The 18,659-nt window shown below is 38.1% G+C and overlaps 1 protein-coding gene across 1 annotated transcript in view; it reads left to right on the forward strand.

Annotated features, from left to right (window-relative positions):
- TMEM26 (transmembrane protein 26) overlaps nt 1-15,072 on the forward strand; it is a 41,493-nt gene extending 26,421 nt beyond the window's left edge. Inside the window, exons 5-6 of the mRNA XM_059662616.1 lie at nt 10,664-10,740; nt 13,053-15,072. Of these exons, the coding sequence (XP_059518599.1) occupies nt 10,664-10,740; nt 13,053-13,477 (502 nt within the window). The 3' untranslated portion in view covers nt 13,478-15,072. The remainder of the gene's footprint in view (nt 1-10,663; nt 10,741-13,052) is intronic.
- Nucleotides 15,073-18,659: the final 3,587 nt, after the last annotated feature.

Below are 18,659 nucleotides of genomic sequence, written 5' to 3' on the forward strand. Positions count from 1 at the left end.
TTTAAATCTCAGTGCCTGAATGTACTTTCAGCTTGGTTTGCTTTGCACTATGCTATAAAAATAAATTGCAATGAGGCCGGCTTTTAATGCTACAGTTTACTGTATGCTGTGTGTTTCTCAAACAAAACATAAAGCTCAACAAAATACACTGAGTAAAATAATACCCCAATTATAGTGCAAAGTATATTTATAACCACAGGTTACCTTTACATGATTATTTCTTGTCTCACTTATACTTATTTTTCTTATACCTCATTAAGTTGGCATAGAATTTTAAAAATAATCCAATCTAAGTTGATCTAATATCCTCAAAATGTTTATTTTAGTTTCATAGTTAATACCTTCCATTGGGTCAGTGATTTTCATCATAGGACTAATTTTCAGATACTTTAGGACACAATACAATGGAGTTACAAGAAAAACACAAAGAAATCCCTACCAAGTACATAAAAACAAGAAATAACTACAGGTACAGTGACAGGAACATGAGAATATAAAGATAATTAACTACATCTCTATAGAAATAAACACATAAATGCTAAATATCAAGGGGGTAAGAGGGATTATTAGGTAGGAAATGGGGTATTCAGGAGGGATACAAATGTCATGATTCATTGTCTACATTCATTTTTCCACCCACTGTTGACTGATTATCTAGTATGTGCCAGGCAATGTATTGGTCAGAGATTGGGGAACAAAAGGTGAGCAAGTGATGAGAGAAAGGACATACAGTTCTATCCCAACTGAGGCAATTTCAATTCAGCAATTTCTTCTGATCAGAATGTTTCATAAATCTTCCTGCCCCCCCTCATTTTAAGCTTGTATAATGTCCTGAAGATGGGATCAAATAAATTATGCATCGTTTTGGTTTTTAAATTTCTTTTCAGATGGAAGTAACTTTACTTTTAATATAACTGCATTGTGTCCGTGATCTTCTGTAGTCTCTACTCCATTCCTGCATGTTTCCGTCACTCTACTCAAAGACTCCAAAATCAAGGCCCAGAAAGAACCTAGAGCTTTTTCTCTCCTAAAACTCTCCTCCCAAATTCTGATTTTACCTCAAGGCCCATCTATATTGCAAGAATTGACACTGCTAATCTCCCTTTCTTCAAAGGAGAGATTGAAATCCCTCCCATTATGGCATAGCTTTTCCCTGTGGCCTCAAAAAGACAATCATGAAGAATAAATTTAATATACACAGAAAGAATATTTACATGTAGTACCAAAGGAGGCTACTTTATTATAATTTACTTAGTGTTATCTATATTAGTACAATATTTTATTTTCTATTTTATTTTATTCCATAGTTTGGGCTGATTAGGAAAAAGCCTGCAATGATATGTACATTCCAATAATATCTACCTCTTTCCCACATCCTGACTAAAAACTCAAATCCAATTTTTTAACCTAAATCAATTTCCTTCATTATGCCCATATGAAGTTAATCTGCCTTATTTTTATAAATTTACATACTGCAATTTTTTCTTAATTACTTGACTTTATATAGCATAAAAGTCAACTACTATAATTCAATGGTTCAATATTTACTAAATGTATAGATTTGTATAACCATCACTAGAATCTAGATTTCTTATGGCTCTTTGCAGTCAATTCTCACTCCCACTAGCAATCCTAGGTAACCATTGATATGCTTTCTGTTGTTTTTTAAACTTCATGTAAATGGAATCATGAAATATGTAGTCTTTTGTGACTGGCTTTCTCATAGCATAATGCTTTGGGGTTAACATTGTTGCATCTATCAGTAACTTTAAATTGCTGAATAGTATCCCATGCATATACCATATTTTACTTATCCATTTCATAGTTGATATACATGTATTGCTATTTGCTTGCTATTAATAAAGATATTGCTATGAACATTCACTTACAAGCCTTTGGATGGATCTGTTTTCTTTCTATTGGATAGATAACTAGAAGTAGAATGACTGGGCTTTATGTTAAGTACATGATTAATGTTTAAGAAACTTCAAAACTTTTCCAAAGTGGCTGTACCTTTTTATATTCCCACCAACAATGAGAGTTCCTTTTTTCCCCCACATCCTCAATAACACTTTTTTCCCCCAGTCTTTGATGATCATCATTGTAGTGGGTCCATAGTAGGATCATATTGTGGTTTTAATTTATATTTTCCTAATGACTAATACTGTTGAGCATCTTTCCATGTGCTGATTAGACTTTCATATATCTTCCTTTGTAAAGTATCTGTTCAAATTTTTGCCCATTTTTCATTGGATTGATTTTTTATTATTATCGAGTTATGAGTTATTTATATATTCTGGATACAAATCCTTTATTATATGTATAAATGTAAATGTTTTCTCCCAGCATATTGTTTTTTATTATTTAAGTAGAGGCCCAGTGCATGAAATTTGTGCATGTTGGGGGGCGGGGGGATCCCTCAGCCTGGCCTGCACCCTCTCCAATCTAGGATCCTTCGGGGGATGTCTGAAATTGGCAATCAGACATCCCTCTCACAATCTGGGACCGCTTGCTCCTAACTGCTCACCTGCCTGCCTGCCTGCCTGATCACCCCTAACTGCTCACCCCTGCTGGCCTGATCACTACTAACTGCTCTCCTCTGCCTGCCTGATCACCCCTAACTGCTTTCCCCTGCTGGCCTTATCACCTCTAACCGCCTCTGCCTCGGCCCCCGCCACCGCCACCGTGGCTTTGTCCAGAAGGACATCTGTAAGGATGTCTGGAAGACGTCTGGTCTAATTAGCATATTACCCTTTCATTAGTATAGATGTCATTTGAAGAACACTTTAAAAAGTTTTGATATAGTCCCATGTATCTATATTTTTTCTTTTATATAGTACGTTGGGTGTCATATCTAAAACATATTTTCCTCACCTAAAATTAGAAATATTCTCCTCTGTAATATTTTTACTTATTTCTTTTGGTGGAGGGGTAACATGAGGTAAGGTTCTAAGTTCATTTTTGTCTTGTTTTGTTTTGGGCATTGTTCCAGTACTATTTTTTCCCCCAGCTAGGACCAATCCTCTTAGCACCATTTGTTGAATAGACTATTCATTCCCTATTAAATTGCTCTGGCATCTTTGTCAACTGATCACATACGTAAGAGTTTGGGTTTTTTTTATGGACATTCTATTGGGTTCTATAGCTCTATATGTCTATTTTTATGCCAGTACCCCATTATTGTGATTACTAGAGTGTTATGGAAAGTTTTGGAACTGAATTCTGTAAGTCTTCTAACATTGTTCTTTTTAAAAATTGTTTTGGCTACTCTAGGTCCTTTTTATTTCCATAAATTTTTATAATCAGTTTGTCAAATTCTACAAAAAAATCTGTGGGAGTTTTGATAAGAACTGTATTAAATCTAAGCATCAATTTGTGAAGAAATGACATCTTAATATTATCTTCCAATCTATGGAAGACATTATCTCATATTTTATTAAAATGCTCCTTAATATTTTTCAACAATGCTCTATAAAATTTTTTATTAATCCTCACCCAAGGCTATTTTTTCCATTGTTTTTTTTAGAGAGAGAATGGAAAGGAGGGAGAGAGAAAGAGAGAGAGAGATTGATGTGAGAGAGACACAATGATTGGTTGCCTCCTTCGTGTACCCCAATCAGGCCCAGGAATTAACCCGTAACCCAGGTATATGCCCTTGACCAGGAATGGCACCCATGAACCTTCGGTGCCAGGGAAGGCCAACACCTTAATCTCTGAGCCACATCGGCCAGGGGTGCTTTGTAATTTTTAATGTACAGGTCTTACACTGCTTTTCCCTCTCTACACTAGTTCACCCAGTGCTTAACATCTCTCCTGTCTTTTGTTTCAGTAGGGGTGAATTCAGTCTCTCTCCACTATTGCAACAGTCTTGAATACAGTCTTCCTTGCCTTATTAACTCGGTTGGGTCCAAATTGTCTTTGACATAGCTGAGCTGGAAGAATATGGGAACATCCCATGGGCAAGAGTGCCTCAGACTCCACTGCTCATAACTAAAGTTCTACCAGATTTTCATGAACAAATGTTACTCTATTTATAATCCAGAGATGTAAAGTGGTTTTTGTTTTGTTTGTTTTTTTTTTTTTAAACAATTTGTCCAGCGTTAGGTATGTTTGTTGGGGAGAGAATTTGCTGACTTTCTCATTCTGCTACAGCCACCCTCCAACACTGTAACAAGTCTGAATTTCAATGTCATTGCCAGGAAGAGTTAAGTCATCATTACATCTTACATCTTTGGTGATCAGTCTATTCAGTTTTTTCTGAGCATAGATCATTTATTAAAAAGAACAAATATGTTCTGATAGCATTACTGTTACTTTACTCTGAGTATCTGACCACACAAAGGAGGGTTTTCTTATGTTTACACTATTTTCCTTTTATTTGGCTCTTTTTGCCTGGTGAAACATTTCTTCCAGGCTAAATTAATGATTTCATTTTCTTGTGGTTTTTTTTTTCTCTCTCTCTCCTTTATCTTCCACCTCTCCAAGAGGTTTGTTTGTAAAAGCAAGATGAATTTTATTCATTGATTGTCTTTTATCTACAGGAATATTTATACTTCCAAACAGAAATAGTTAAACAAATTAGTAAGGTATGACTTTATTTTTATTTTTATCACTTAATAGATATGGTGCACTGATGCACCAAATTCCAGTCTTTTACCTACTCAGTTTTCCAAGTATAGAAGTGATGATGCTCACATCTACAATTATACGACTCCAGAGCCTTTGTCTCTTTATGAATAGAGTCCATTGTCTGCTTACATGCTTTTCAGTTGACATTTATGGAGACAGATTATACATGAGAAAATAGGGCAAGACAATTGCGGGAGACAGTTACATAATGCAGATAATGTTGGACAAATTCATTCCAAAATTCCTGTACAATTTTTTGAGTGTTTGCCATTTAAATTCAGTGATTTATTTATATCCTAACCTTTAACCTTTCTGAGTAACTTTTACTGTTTGATTTAATAATACAAATTTGTCTGCTTCAAAAATTATCTAGCCATCATTTTCAAAGTTATTTTAATAACTTTACTAATAAGTTTCTCAGCACACACATTCTCCCTTATTTTGTGTGTGCTCAAATAAAACTTGCATATGCAAAAAACATGCATTCATTATTTTAGGATTAGAATTTGGGTTACTTAGGGCTAGGGTTAGTATATTTTTTATCCCTATTTTGTATAATAAAAATAAAACACGAAGAATTTAAGAAGTATGTTCACATAAAAAAATATGACTACTAGATAATATTTATTTATTATTTGCTGTGTTCCAAGCACTGTTCTAAGGACTTTAGTTGTGATAAGTTATTTAGTTTTTATAATAACACTATGAAGTAGATACTATCATTTAAATCATTTTTAAAAAATATATTTTACTTTAAAAATATTTTTATTAATTTCTGAGAGGAAGGAAGAGAGAGAGGGATAGAAGCATCAATGATGAGAGAAAATCATTGAATGGCTGCCTCCTGCATGCCCCACACTGGGGATTGAGCTCACAACCTGGTTATGTGCCCCGACACGGAATTGAACCATGACTTCCTGGTTCATAGGTCGATGCTCAAAAGCTAAGCTATGCTGGATGGGCATTTCCATCATTTTTTAAGCTGAACAGTGACAGGTAAGAGAAGTTGAGAAAGTCTCAAGCTCAAATGAAAATAAAGGCAGTAACTAAGTTATAGTGATCTTTCATAGTCTTTACGGAGTATTTATATGGAGAGCTTTATATGTTTAATGTATTTAAGCAACATACTTAATAAAAATATCATATAAAATACAATAGCTATTATTGTTACCTTCATGTCAAAGATGGGTATACTATAGCATATCATTGTTAAGTTAGTTCTTCATATTCATGTAGCTAGTTAATGATCAGTCTGGGATTGGAGGCCCAGATCTCTCTGGTGAGGGTGGAGCTAGTATTTGAACTCGAGCAACCTAGTACTAGAGCTTATGTTTTCCCAACACTTTCTGCTGCCTTAAAGAAAAATTGTACATGAGTTTTTGGTAGAATTATTAAAGTTTTGGATTCGAAGAAACTTCAAAAGTGACCACTTATTTTACATCTATTATAAAATCCTTTCCAAAAATTTCTCAATAAGTTTTGTCCAGCCTTTCTTTGAAATTTTTGCTAACAGAGAACACACTACCCCAGGGGCAGGTTATTCTATTTTAAGTTAATATTATTAGAAAGAATTTTCCTCTATTCGGATGAAATTTGGATTCTTATAGGTGCAACTGAAGTCCTTTCAACCTGAATTGGCTCCCTGAAGTCACAAGAAATAAGTTTAATTTATTTCCCACATGATAGCCCTTTAAAATGTATGAAATAAAGTTTTAAAGGAATCTTCTCTAGTTTTCAGTTTCTTGAACTATTCCACATATAACATGGCTCTGAGTTATCTACCATACTGTTCCTCTCCTTTGAACCAAAAAGTTTTTAATTCTTTCTCCTAAAACAAAGCACAACATATAATATTTCAGATATATTCTTAACATTGTAGAATAGAACAGGAGTAAAACTTTCCATTTCCTTCATGGAAATAGTATAGTATAATGGTTGAAGGGGTGGATGCTGAAATCAGCTATTGAGTTTTGACTTATGCACTCACCACTTACAATCACATGACTTCAAACAAGTTTCTTCAACTCTGTATGCCTCAGTTTCCCCACTGGTCAAGTAAGAAAAATAGTGTATGTACTATGTAGAGTTGTTATTAGGATGACGTGTGATCATAGAGTTAAACACTTAGAAAACTGCCTGCACATAGTTCAGACCCTATAAGCAAAATTATTTACATATGCAGGTACTTGTTGAAGGTCTACTATAGATAGACATTGACATTGCAAAGAAGGAAAAGTAATTGATTGTGCTCCTTAGGCATTTCCACTTAAAATGCTAGTCTTTATTCTTCTTGTAAAGCAACTTATGATTGTATTTGATTTTGGAAAATCATAAATCATGTAGCACTGTACACTCATAATTAGATAATAGTAAGGAAACATATTTGAGTGTTTTTATGACTGTTTCTGTGAAATGCTACCTCTTTCATCCTATTCTAGATTATCCAGTCAAGATCTTTTGGGGTCCTGACCATGTCTCCTGGAATTTTAGCTTCCCATCCAACCTCCATGTCGTATGTGCATATGGGAAGACTTCCATCAATGTTGGCAACCAAGTCATTGATGAAATACAAAGTAGAACAGGATCAAAGGCAGAGCCTGCAGCAACCCATTAGAGAGCTCCCTTTGGAGAGTCATTTTACGCAGTTAGGACGCCACCTAACTATACTCATACCCAAAATATTTCTTAATCTTGTTAATGGGAACACTATGAGAGTCTTTTCCTAAGCTTTGGTAAAATCCCAATGTCAATTATTAATTTATATATCATTACCTGCCTGGTAATCCTACTTCTATTTATTTTTTTAATTAAATCTTTATTGTTCAGATTATTACATTTGTTCCTCTTTTTTCCCCCCATAACTCCCCTCCTCCCAGTTCCCGCCCCACCCTCCGCCCTCACTCCCCACCCACTGTCCTCATCCATAGGTGCACGATTTTTGTCCAGTCTCTTCCCGCATCTCCCACACCCCTTTTCCCCCCCAAGAATAGTCAGTCCATTCCATTTCTATGTCCCTGATTCTATTATAATCATCAGTTCATTCTGTTCATGAGATTATTTATTCACTTGATTCTTAGATTCACTTGTTGATAGATGTATATTTGTTGTTCATAATTTGTACCTTTACCTTTTTCTTCCTCTTCCTCTTCTTAAAGGATACCTTTCAGCATTTCATATAATACTGGTTTGGTGGTGATGAACTCCTTTAGCTTTTCCTTATCTGTGAAGCTCTTTATCTGACCTTCAATTCTGAATGATAGCTTTGCTGGATAAAGTAATCTTGGTTGTAGGTTCTTGGCATTCATCACTTTGAATATTTCTTGCCACTCCCTTTTGGCCTGCAAAGTTTCTGTTGAGAAATCAGCTGACAGTCGTATGGGTATTCCCTTGTAGGTAACTGAGTTTCTTTCTCTTGCTGCTTTTAAGATTCTCTCTTTGTCTTTTGCTCTTGGCATTTTAATGATGATGTGTCTTGGTGTGGTCCTCTTTGGATTCCTTTTGTTTGGGGTTCTCTGCGCTTCCTGGACCTGTAAGTCTATTTCTTTCACCAGGTGGGGGAAGTTTTCTGTCATTATTTCTTCAAATAGGTTTTCAATATCTTGCTCTCTCTCATCTTCTGGCACCCCTATAATTCTGATGTTTGTACGCTTGAAGCTGTCCCAGAGACTCCTTACACTATCTTCGTATTTTCGGATTCTTTTTTCATTTTGCTTTTCCAGTTGGGTGTTTTTTGCTTCTTCACATTTCAATTCTTTGACTTGATTCTTGCGCTCCTCTGGTCTGCTGTCGGGTGTCTGTATAATATTCTTTATTTCAGTCAGTGTATGCTTAATTTCTAGTTGGTTCTTTATCACAACATCGAGGGTCTCATCAGATTTCTTGAGGATCTCACTACATTTATCGGCAGTTTTTAGAAAATTATTGAAAGACCTTAAAAGTGTGGTTTGAGCTCTATATCTTCCATTTCTGACATCTGCGTCCTGTTTCTTTGTCTCCACATTTTTTATGCTTTCTTGGTGCAACTCCTAGTGGTCTTTATGCGCAGTCTTGTTGTAGTTAAGCCTAGATTGTTGTCGGTAATACTGGCGGGGATTTGACCTCCAGGCCAACTGGCTGTGAGAATCAGCTTCTGTCCTCTAGGGAGGTGCTAATCTAGCCTTTGCCTGAGGCTATCCGGCAAATGCCTCTGTGCAGGGCTTGGGCAGAGCGGGTCACACGGGATCAACAGGGTGGGCCTGAGCAAGCAGTTATGGCTGCTCTCAGTCCTGTCCCCAGGGGCTCTGCCTCTCTGAGTCCCAGCAACCACTGCAAACCTCGGAGAGAAAGCTGCCTTCGAGTTCTGACCAAAGCCAGACAGTCCCGCTTCTCCTGTTTGAGTCTGGGTCCCTAAAGACTCACCCGGATCTGGAGCTCAGAGTCGCGACTCCCTCCTGATTGAAAACGCCAACTGCGCCCTCAGCCACCAGCCCGCTCTGCATGCACTCCGCACCTTAGTATTTGACTTCAGCACTGCGCCTCCTCTTAGTCTCGGTATGCGTTTCTCTTTCCTCCTAGTTGTAGGACTTCCACTCAGCCAGCGTTCCTGTGGTTCTGGGTGATGTCCATTCCGTCTTTTAGTTGTTTTTTTTGAAGTGGTTGTTCGAGGCAGCAAACTCAGGCGTTAACCTATGCCGCCATCTTGGTGTTCCTCATGTTCTCCCTATTTTTCCCTACTTCTATTTAAAAGAGAGAGAAAATAATCATAGTTGAGTGCTAATTATTCTTAGGTTACCAGTGCTGACTCCTCAAAATTACTGTCTTCCATAAGGGCTCTCAGAAATCTTTTAAACAGTCACCTATAATCTAACTAAGGATTAATAGTAAGTGTGTCTTTTGTAGTTTAAGATATCCTTCTGCTTCATTTTGAAAGTTAGAACTTCAATTATTTATTTATTTATTTATTTATTTTGTTACCACCTTGTCTCCGCCATTAACTGCCAAGACAGATAACGATGGCTTAGAATTCTCATTTAGAAACTCTCTCTGAGTTTTGAGATCTAATTTTTGATCCACTCAATACTTGAAGCATTTAAAGGTATTCCTTACAATCACCTCATGTAGTTTGATTTCAATTTCTCTTCTCTGATGCTTTTTTTTTCTCCCTCTCTCTCTTCAATCTGAAAACCCCTCTTGACAGGGAAGTTGGCAACAAGATCTGTTATTACATCACTAACCTGAAAATGATCACTGATATTTTTGCTAAAAAAAAAAAAAGTGACTTTGATACTTTGAAATATGTTTTGTATTTTTGTAACCTCTATTCTTTATGACTTTAGTCTTCCAGACTATTCTTCTAGATCTAGGACATTTGTATATTTGCCAAGTGTGGGTCCTTCTTTTGTACATTCAAAAGTTTCTTCCATAGATATTTGGTGAGTGTCTATTATTGGCCAGGCACTATTCTAGGCACTGAGGATACAGAGGTATATAAAACAGTCATGTTCCTTGACTTACATTCTAACATCTGGTGTAAATCTTTGATAATTGGATTTATCTCGCCACTTGTTTTCCAAATGAGGATAGCTTTCTTTTAATGCTGAGCTTTTACTTGTTGGGCATCATCTAGCACTTTTGAGATGTATTTTAAAGTTTGAATCTTAGGATCTTAGAAGAATTTTCACTTTTTCTCCTTGAAATTTCTTCATATCAGCCCTCTGAGTTTCCAGGTCAACACCAAACATTTCCCCCAGATTTTCTCTCCTTTAATGTTGGCATGATTTTGCAAAACTAAAGACAGCAACATGGCTTTGCCATAATTCACACAGATGTTGGCACATGTGGTGGTCAAGGCCAACCTTTCTGACTCTGTGTTTTCCCCCATCTTTTACATTATTCCATTGTAATTATGCATGGATTTTTCATGGATTTATTATATCAGCAAAATATAGTAAGACTTATTAGGGTATACTAAAATATGAGAAGAAAGAGAAAAGAGTTCTCCTTCCTGAATGTGATCATATTTTAATTGCTAATTTAAAATGTGTCTGCATTCTAGGAATAACCCTAGCCTAGTCTACGGCATCCTTTGTATTTGGACCTGGAGCATGCTGCAGTTTCCACTTGACCTGGCAGGTAAGTGTCTTGATGTTTTCTCAATGAAACAGAAAATTACAACTCCTGATCATAAATTATAATAGAGCTAAGGAGGCATTTAAGAGAATTATCATTTTTATCTTTTGATATCTCAGTGTTAGTTCCAGTTCAGTTTAGATGAAAAGTTGATTAAAACTTAGGAAAGCCATCTGCAGATTTCATTTATATGTGGAATCTAATGAACAAAATAAACTAACAAACATAATAGAAGCAGACTTAGAGAGACAGAGACTAGACTGTCAACTGTCAGAGAGGAGGGACTGGGGGAATGGGTGAGAAGATGAAGGAACTGAGCAAAGAAAAAAAGAATACATTGACACAGAAAATAGTGATTATTAGAAGGAAAAGGGGGTGGGGAGAGGTAGAAGAAAGTAAAGGGGGAATAAATAGTGATGGGAGTAGAGTTGACTGGGTGGTGAACACACAATACCATATACAGATGATGTAGCAAAGAATCGTACACCTGAAACCTATATACTTTTATTAACCGATGTAACACCAATAAATTCAATAAAATAAACATAAAAAAATAAAATTTTCTGCATCTTTTTTTGGCTCACTTTGATAGGCCTAGACATTTCAGGGGTCATTTTAAACCTTAGCATCTACGTTTCTGAAACAAAATTGTCACTAGGATAGATGGAAAGAGTGGCTGTAGCTTTTTGGAAATACCAAAAACCTAATTACCAGTTAATAATTACAAACAAACAAATGTATGCCAATAACACACACACACATGCGCACACACATACACAAACACACACACACACACACAAGAGAGGGAGAGGAAGAGGGACAGGGAGAGGGAGAGAGAAAAGGAGATAGAGAGAGGTTTTGGCATAATGTGCCCTGCAAGGTGTCCTATACCCATTAATTGGCTGGTGTCTTTGGACAGAATATTAGGCACCATCACTCTACATATGGAACAATAATACTCTTCAGAAGTCCGCTGGGAGCCTTTTCCTGACTCTCACTTCTTTGGGAAGACTATTATTGATCTTTTGTTGTTGTTGTTTATTGTCTTTCAATCTGCTGGTCCTCACCCTCCCATATCTTATGGTTTATAGCCTTGCTAAAAAAAAAATTATTTAAGAAAGAAATTGTGTAAACTTTCAGAGGGTGATAATGTTATGCAGCTGTTTGAAAAACAAAGACCAAATGTTACTTCTGACTAAATTACTATTGTATTTTCCAGGGAACAACATTATGTTCATATCAAAGCAGCTTCATAATATTTGCAGGCTTTAGCAGACAGGCATTCTTTGTTTGAAAGCTCCAAATGGAAGGCTTCATTATTATTAAAGGATTATTTTCTGCCCTTGACCCTAAATTAAATTCACATTTTAGAAATTAAAACAAAAAGGTTCATTTGTTGATTAGACCTCATTTTATTCAACTGGAAAATCAGTAATTATATCCAGTTTTTCTTGTAAACTGTGAAACAAAACCATAAGGAATTAGACAAAATAACAATGGCTATGTTTTTCGTTTTTTCACCACCATTAGAAAAATATGTTGAACAGGAGTTAAGTTTGAATTTGAATATAAGTGCTTGAATTTTCACAACACAATGTACACAGAGGATTAAGTAAGTCAATCCATAAGTAGGTAGCTCTCAAGGAGAAGAGGCCGAAGGTTCCGGGTCATGCTTACTCTGTTGCATCTCCAGACTTGGCAGTCAGCAAAGTCACTCATTATCCCGAGAAGATAATGTGAGAGAGGAGAAAGGAGCCAAGGATGTTATTCTAATGGAAACAAACAAGAATCAGTGAGATGGCGACTTTCTCCTCACAGATGTCATTGTTATCCCATTTTTCAAAGCAGGAAAATGAGACTCAGGCAGATGAACTTGCCCAGCATCTTCCTGCCAAAGAATGAGGAAGCCAAGGAGAGGCAGCCAGGCCCCCTGAGGAGGCCCAGGGCACCCGCTGTGCAGCCTCCCCACACTGCAGACCCAGGGACTAATGTGGTGGTTTCCTCTGTTCTCGAGTCTCTCTATCCTGGTTAATTGTGCTTTTCCCAGTGTGAGGACTGGAAGGTGATCTGAATTGCTAACATGCACATAAACTAGAGGACTGGCTGTCTTTGGTGTGCTTTATTGGAAACATAGCATATCGTTGCATATACAATGACCAAGGATGTTTCCCCTGTTCAGACTGAATGAAATCCCAGTCACTCTCAGTCATGAACTAGGAGGGCACCCAGTGTTGGAGACTTGTTCCCATTTCATTCTTGTCTTCCTTTCTGACGTTTCAGAGAGATGCATTAATTGGTGTGTCTTGTGTTTTCAGTTCAGCATGTCGTGTGCCCCTTGTCTCTGAGGGCGAGGGGGTTCCCCAGCCTGTTCTTTTGCCAATACAGTGCCGATCTGTGGAACATTGGAATCAGCGTCTTCATACAAGACGGTCCCTTCCTCATCGTGCGTCTCGTACTGATGGCCTATTACAAAGTTTTCAACCAGATGCTGGTGTTCTTTGCGGTAAAGAACTTCCTCGTGGTGATGTTACACCTCTACCGCCTGGTTGTCCTGGCACTGGGCGCCCGTGCCTCTCTGCGAAGGCAGCCAGAGGTCCTGAAAGGAGAGCGGTGCGGCCCTGCCGAGCCCCTGGAGAGCGGGGTCTCCCCTGGGGCCTGGGAGGGTGGCTCCCAGGAGGGCATGGCTGTGCCTTTGCGAGCCTCGCCAGGCGCCTCGGAGGATTCGCCCCCCACCCCGTAGTTCGTTATGGGCAGCCGCATGCTTGACGCCCCAGTTCTTCTTACGAACAGAACCTCCCTCTGTTCTTCTAAACCTTACATGTAGTAATTTTCAAAAGAACAACAAAAAGGGGCCTGAACCCGTCAAAATGATATAAGCAGAGCCACTCTGAAACGGGGCAGGAGCTGCCAGGCCAGAGGAACTGCCTTGCAGGTCACGTGCCTCACACTTTGGGATGTTAACACAGGACCAAACAGCCTCTGGACCGAGCCTAACGCAACCACGTGTCCCAAAGAAGTGTTTGCAAGGATAGTAAGAAAGTAGGTATTTTGACTACCGGACTGATGGCTACCTGACCAAAAATCAAAAACATTTTTCGAATAAGTGGCACTATGTTATCTGCACCAATAGAAAGGCCTCTCTTCTATTGATGTAATTGTTCCCTTTTCCTTTCTCATAAATACCCTTTGCCATTGTCTCCTAATCAGAGCACGATTTGGGCTTCGGCCTGAATCAATGCATTCTGAGGAGCTTTTTTTTATTGATCTCAAATAAATGCTTGTTGCCTTTCACTTTGAAAGGCTTTTACTTTTAGGTAATCAAGCCAAAGCTGAGAAGTTCTCTTTCTTAAACTGAATGAAAAGAACTTTGATTAGTGGCTATTGTTACAATTTGTGTGATGGTATCAGATGTTATAGTTGTTCAACAACTAAGTGATTTGTTTGTCTTGAACTGTCTGACAAGCTATGGGCAGGGTTACAACGACATGCCCTCAAGAGACTGAGTGCAGACAAACCGTCCGGGGCTGTTACCTGAAAACAGAGGAGCTTTCAACCTTGGCTCCATTGTCAGACTGTCTCATCTGATCTTTTCTGCAATGTCCCTCTGACATTAAAAAAAAGAGAAAAAAACTACATTCAGTGAATGCAGAACCAATAAAGGAAAATGTGCCTTTAACATTACCTCACTGGGGGCTGGAAACAGTGAAAATCTCTGCCCAGCTTCTCTGCACAGACCTTCCCGGGAAAATCATTCTTCTGGGCTGATGTGGCATTCTGTCATGGCGCATATGCTCTTACAGAAATTTTATCGCTTCTGGCTGGGGCACTGCAAAATTCACAGCAAGCCATTTCAGTTACAGATCCACCGGTTGCGAGGCAGGAAATACTGGTAATGTCGCGAAGTCACAAATTCCACTCGGAGCGTGATTGGCGGCATTTGTCAGTATTTTCTTAACTGCACGTCGACGTTTTCTGCATAGCCAAGTCCACTCATGTGGGCTGGCGCAAGTAAGCACTGCAGCAGTGCGGATCGGGGCTACAGGCCCTTTAAGGGTGACCCTAGTTTCTGGTGCCTGCCAGCAGTCTGAACTGCCACTGCTGGAGATGGCCTCTGGTCCCAGGGAAGATGTTGGGGACAGGGCTTACATCAGTTCTACACACTGCCAGCAGCCCTTGATTAGTGATGGGGTCAGAAGTTGTGTGGCACAGCATTGTGGAAATCGGGAAATTCACCTTTCTGCCCTGCGTTAAGAGTTCATTTCCCCAATATTGTCATAGTCACACTTTTCCTTTATACACTGCTATACATTTCAGATGGAGGTGATTCAGAACCTTTTAAAACAATGTTTGCTTTTGTGCTTGCTTCGGCAGCACATATACTAAAACAATGTTTGCTTTTAAAGATACAGTGGGAAAATTTACCTGGCTGTATCACAGTAATTATATGAGGCAAACAGTGCCAAACTGTCCTTTTGGGGTTCAAAACACAGTTCCTCCTGTTACTATGCTCAGGAACTCAAAGAGACCCTGCTAAAGATAAGGCAGGGTATGTCCCTAAGGTGGGTGGGACTTAATGGCAATTAATTGGAACAATTTGATCTATAAATCTCTATGGCATGACATCTGTTCAAAAGATTTGATTAAACGTTCCATAGGCATTTTTTGTTTTTATATAGAGAAATGAATAATTCCCAATTATTGGCTCCTTCAGTGCCTAATATCATGTTCCTATTTCTTTCTTTTCTCCCATGTGTTTCTAATTTTAACAATATGATTGTAAAATTACACATGAAACTAATGGGATCCATTTATAATTTTCCATAATAATTTTATGAAAGATCAGGAAATCATATCTATCTAAAGGAAGAAACTTGACAACTTTTAAGGGCTTGTTATTTAAAATGCTTCACAATAATTGAAAGCAAAATAATAGCTGCTATTTATAAAACCGCCTCCACAGAATCTGTTTTTATGTTGACTGTTTCATGGTGAATGTTTTCCTCCACAACATGTATGTGCTACTTATTACTGCAGATTTGCTCATGGCATACTTTACATGTTTTAATTTTTTCTTCCAGCAAAACAAACATTGGGGCTCTAAAAATAGATGAGTATAAAGTAATACGGGCTGTTGCAAGGATATTTTTAAATGCTTTCAAATCTGAGACTTGGCTTGGCTTTGTGAATGAGTTTCTAGTGTTTTAGTAAAGTATTTTGTAATTAGCACTCCTCCGAAGGCCTGGAAATGTAAAGTCCAGAGTCTAGCTTCATTTGGAGTCCCAAGAAGGCAAAGAGCACCCAGAACCATCTCAGCAATCAATGGTGAAAAACAGAAACATGCCCCGGCAACATTTTCCAGGAAAATCCGCCAAAGGCATCCTTTGTTCACCTAACTGCCAGCATTCCCACCCTTTTGACTTTAGTGTTTTTATTGCAGAAAGAAAATCTCTTTTCATTTAGCTTATTTAAAAATAAAACTTAAGTCCAGGTTTTATCTCTAGGACCCCTCATGAAAAATTAAAAAGTTATTGTTACTGTACTTCTTTATTGTAGATTGCCAAACATGGTAATATTTGAAAACATCAATTGTTCTCTATGAAGTGTCTAGAACAACAGTTACATCCCATATGTTGACATCCTGGGACTTGTCTCCTTGTAATTTGCAATAAGTGCCTCAGATCATCTGTATACTGTGATGCAGGCCATACCCCTGTACCACCCCCTACAGACACACGCCAATCCCCCAACCACTGAAGAAAGTGATTTATTTGTTATTGTTGTATTTTAACTGCTTGATGAAAGCTCAATCAAATGTCCTCCCTCAGAACATAGCTCACTTGTGAGAAAATACAGTGTGCATGTTTTACATACAGTGTGCTGTGTAAAAACTCACCTCGCAACCACCTTGTTGGTGTTGTTCCCCTCCCTAGCTGGGTCTCAGAGGACCTGACTTGGCATTGCAAGATGAGTAATCTGTTTTTGTCTTGGATGACTCTGTTAATTTTTATTGAAGCTGATACAGACAACATACGAAAATAAAAACTTGCATTGTCAATAACATTCTTTTTAATCTTCCAAAATGAGCTTGTTATACAAATGTGTCAATTGGCTTTGCAGCAGTTCATAGCAGCACCTTAGGATTTGTAGACCAGAGAGACATGGCTAAGAAAAATCAGGATTCGCTATTATAATATTGATTATTAGCTTAAGAGCAAATTTTCAAAGCCATGGGAAGGCATGAGTTGTAGGTGTGCATGCTTTAGGATTTCCATCCAGGTTTCAGAGGTCAACACTGACTTTTATTATCTTTGGCATTTCATCTCAATGACTCTTAATCAACTCTCCTGTTAAAAGAAACAATTGCAAGAGGCCAAGTCTCTGTCCAGGCTCACTCAACTGCCAGGAAAATGAGATACTGAAATATTACAGAGCCTCAGAGAAGTAAGTGAAAAACCAAACAATCTTGAATTATAAGAGGAGATTGTTACACTTTTTCTAATTTCAGACTTGGCTTTTTTACTTAAAGGACATTCTGATCCACTGTCAGAAACATCTGATTTGGGGTTAAACTAGGCAGCTGGAGGATGCTTAAATCTCCTAGGCTTCAAATAACGTTTCATATGATGGGAGTTATTCTAAACAATGTTTTAATAATCAACCGCTATAACCTTATATCTTATGGATGTTCAGCCTCTGAATATTTTATAGGAATATTTTCTCTTAATTACTCATATTTATACTATTTTGCAATGAATGACATTTGTATTTTATTATATATACATTAAATAGTTTGTTTACAACTTTATCTCAATGTTCATTTTTTGTTTGAATTACCTATCTTTGTTCTCCACTGTAATTCATTTCATTTAGATTGTAAGCTCTGGTTTAAAAAAAAAACCACAATGATCTATTTAGAGTATGACTAAAGTGGCATTTCAAACTAGTGAGGAAAGACTGACCAATTTTATAAATGATGTTGGGAAATTTTGCAAGCCATCTGGAAAAAATAAAGTTAGATTTTTATCTCACGCAATATATAGAAATAAATTCCAGATGGATTAAAGAATCTAAATGTAAAACTGAAAACTATAAAATATTAGAAGAAAACATGAAATGTGTTTTTAGCATTGCAGAATGGGAAATATCTCTCAGAGAAAGATGTGAATCTCAGAAGCTCTGAAAGCAAAGACGGACAGCTTTTCTTATGTAAAGCTGTAAAATTTCTGAATAGCCAAAGGTATCACGAATACATCACTATTTTTTTCCTTTTGGTGCACTCATACAAGAGAAATGAGAGGTACAGAAATTAGAAAAGACGAGCCAATTTTATCATTTCTTTGTTGAAGATTGAGTCTTGAATAACCAAAAAAAGCACATAAAAACCAAAGGAAATATATGTATATGTATATATGTATATGTATGTGTGTGTGTGTGTGTATGTATATATATATATATATATACCTAATATGCAAATAGACCAAACAGCAGAACTGAACAACTGAACAACCAGTCGCTATGATGTGCGCTGACCACCAGGGGACATGCGCAGAACATGGTGGGCGTCGGCAGCAGGCAGCAGAGCAAGCAACATGGTGGGCATAGGCTATGGCAGGATGGTGGAGCAGGTGAGAGGAGGCACCAGACCAAGGCCAGTTGCTGGTGCAAGCCTCTGGTGGTTACTGAAAATTCTTTGCTCTGGCGCACCATAGTCCCGCCCAGCACTCGCACCTGCTGCCAGCGCCGACCCTGCTTGAACCCGCTGTTGGCGCCCATTGTCGGCCCCGATCGCTCGGTGCCGTCAGCGTGTGCGAGCGGTGGCTGCCAGCCCTGATTGCCCCTGAGGGCTTCTCTACTGCGTCCTGCTCCTGGGGGGCAATCGTGGCAGCAGCTGCCACTCGCACCCACTGCTGGCATTAGCCCTA

The sequence above is a fragment of the Myotis daubentonii genome, chromosome 13 (assembly GCF_963259705.1).
Source record: "Myotis daubentonii chromosome 13, mMyoDau2.1, whole genome shotgun sequence".
NCBI classification, from domain to species: domain Eukaryota; kingdom Metazoa; phylum Chordata; class Mammalia; order Chiroptera; family Vespertilionidae; genus Myotis; species Myotis daubentonii.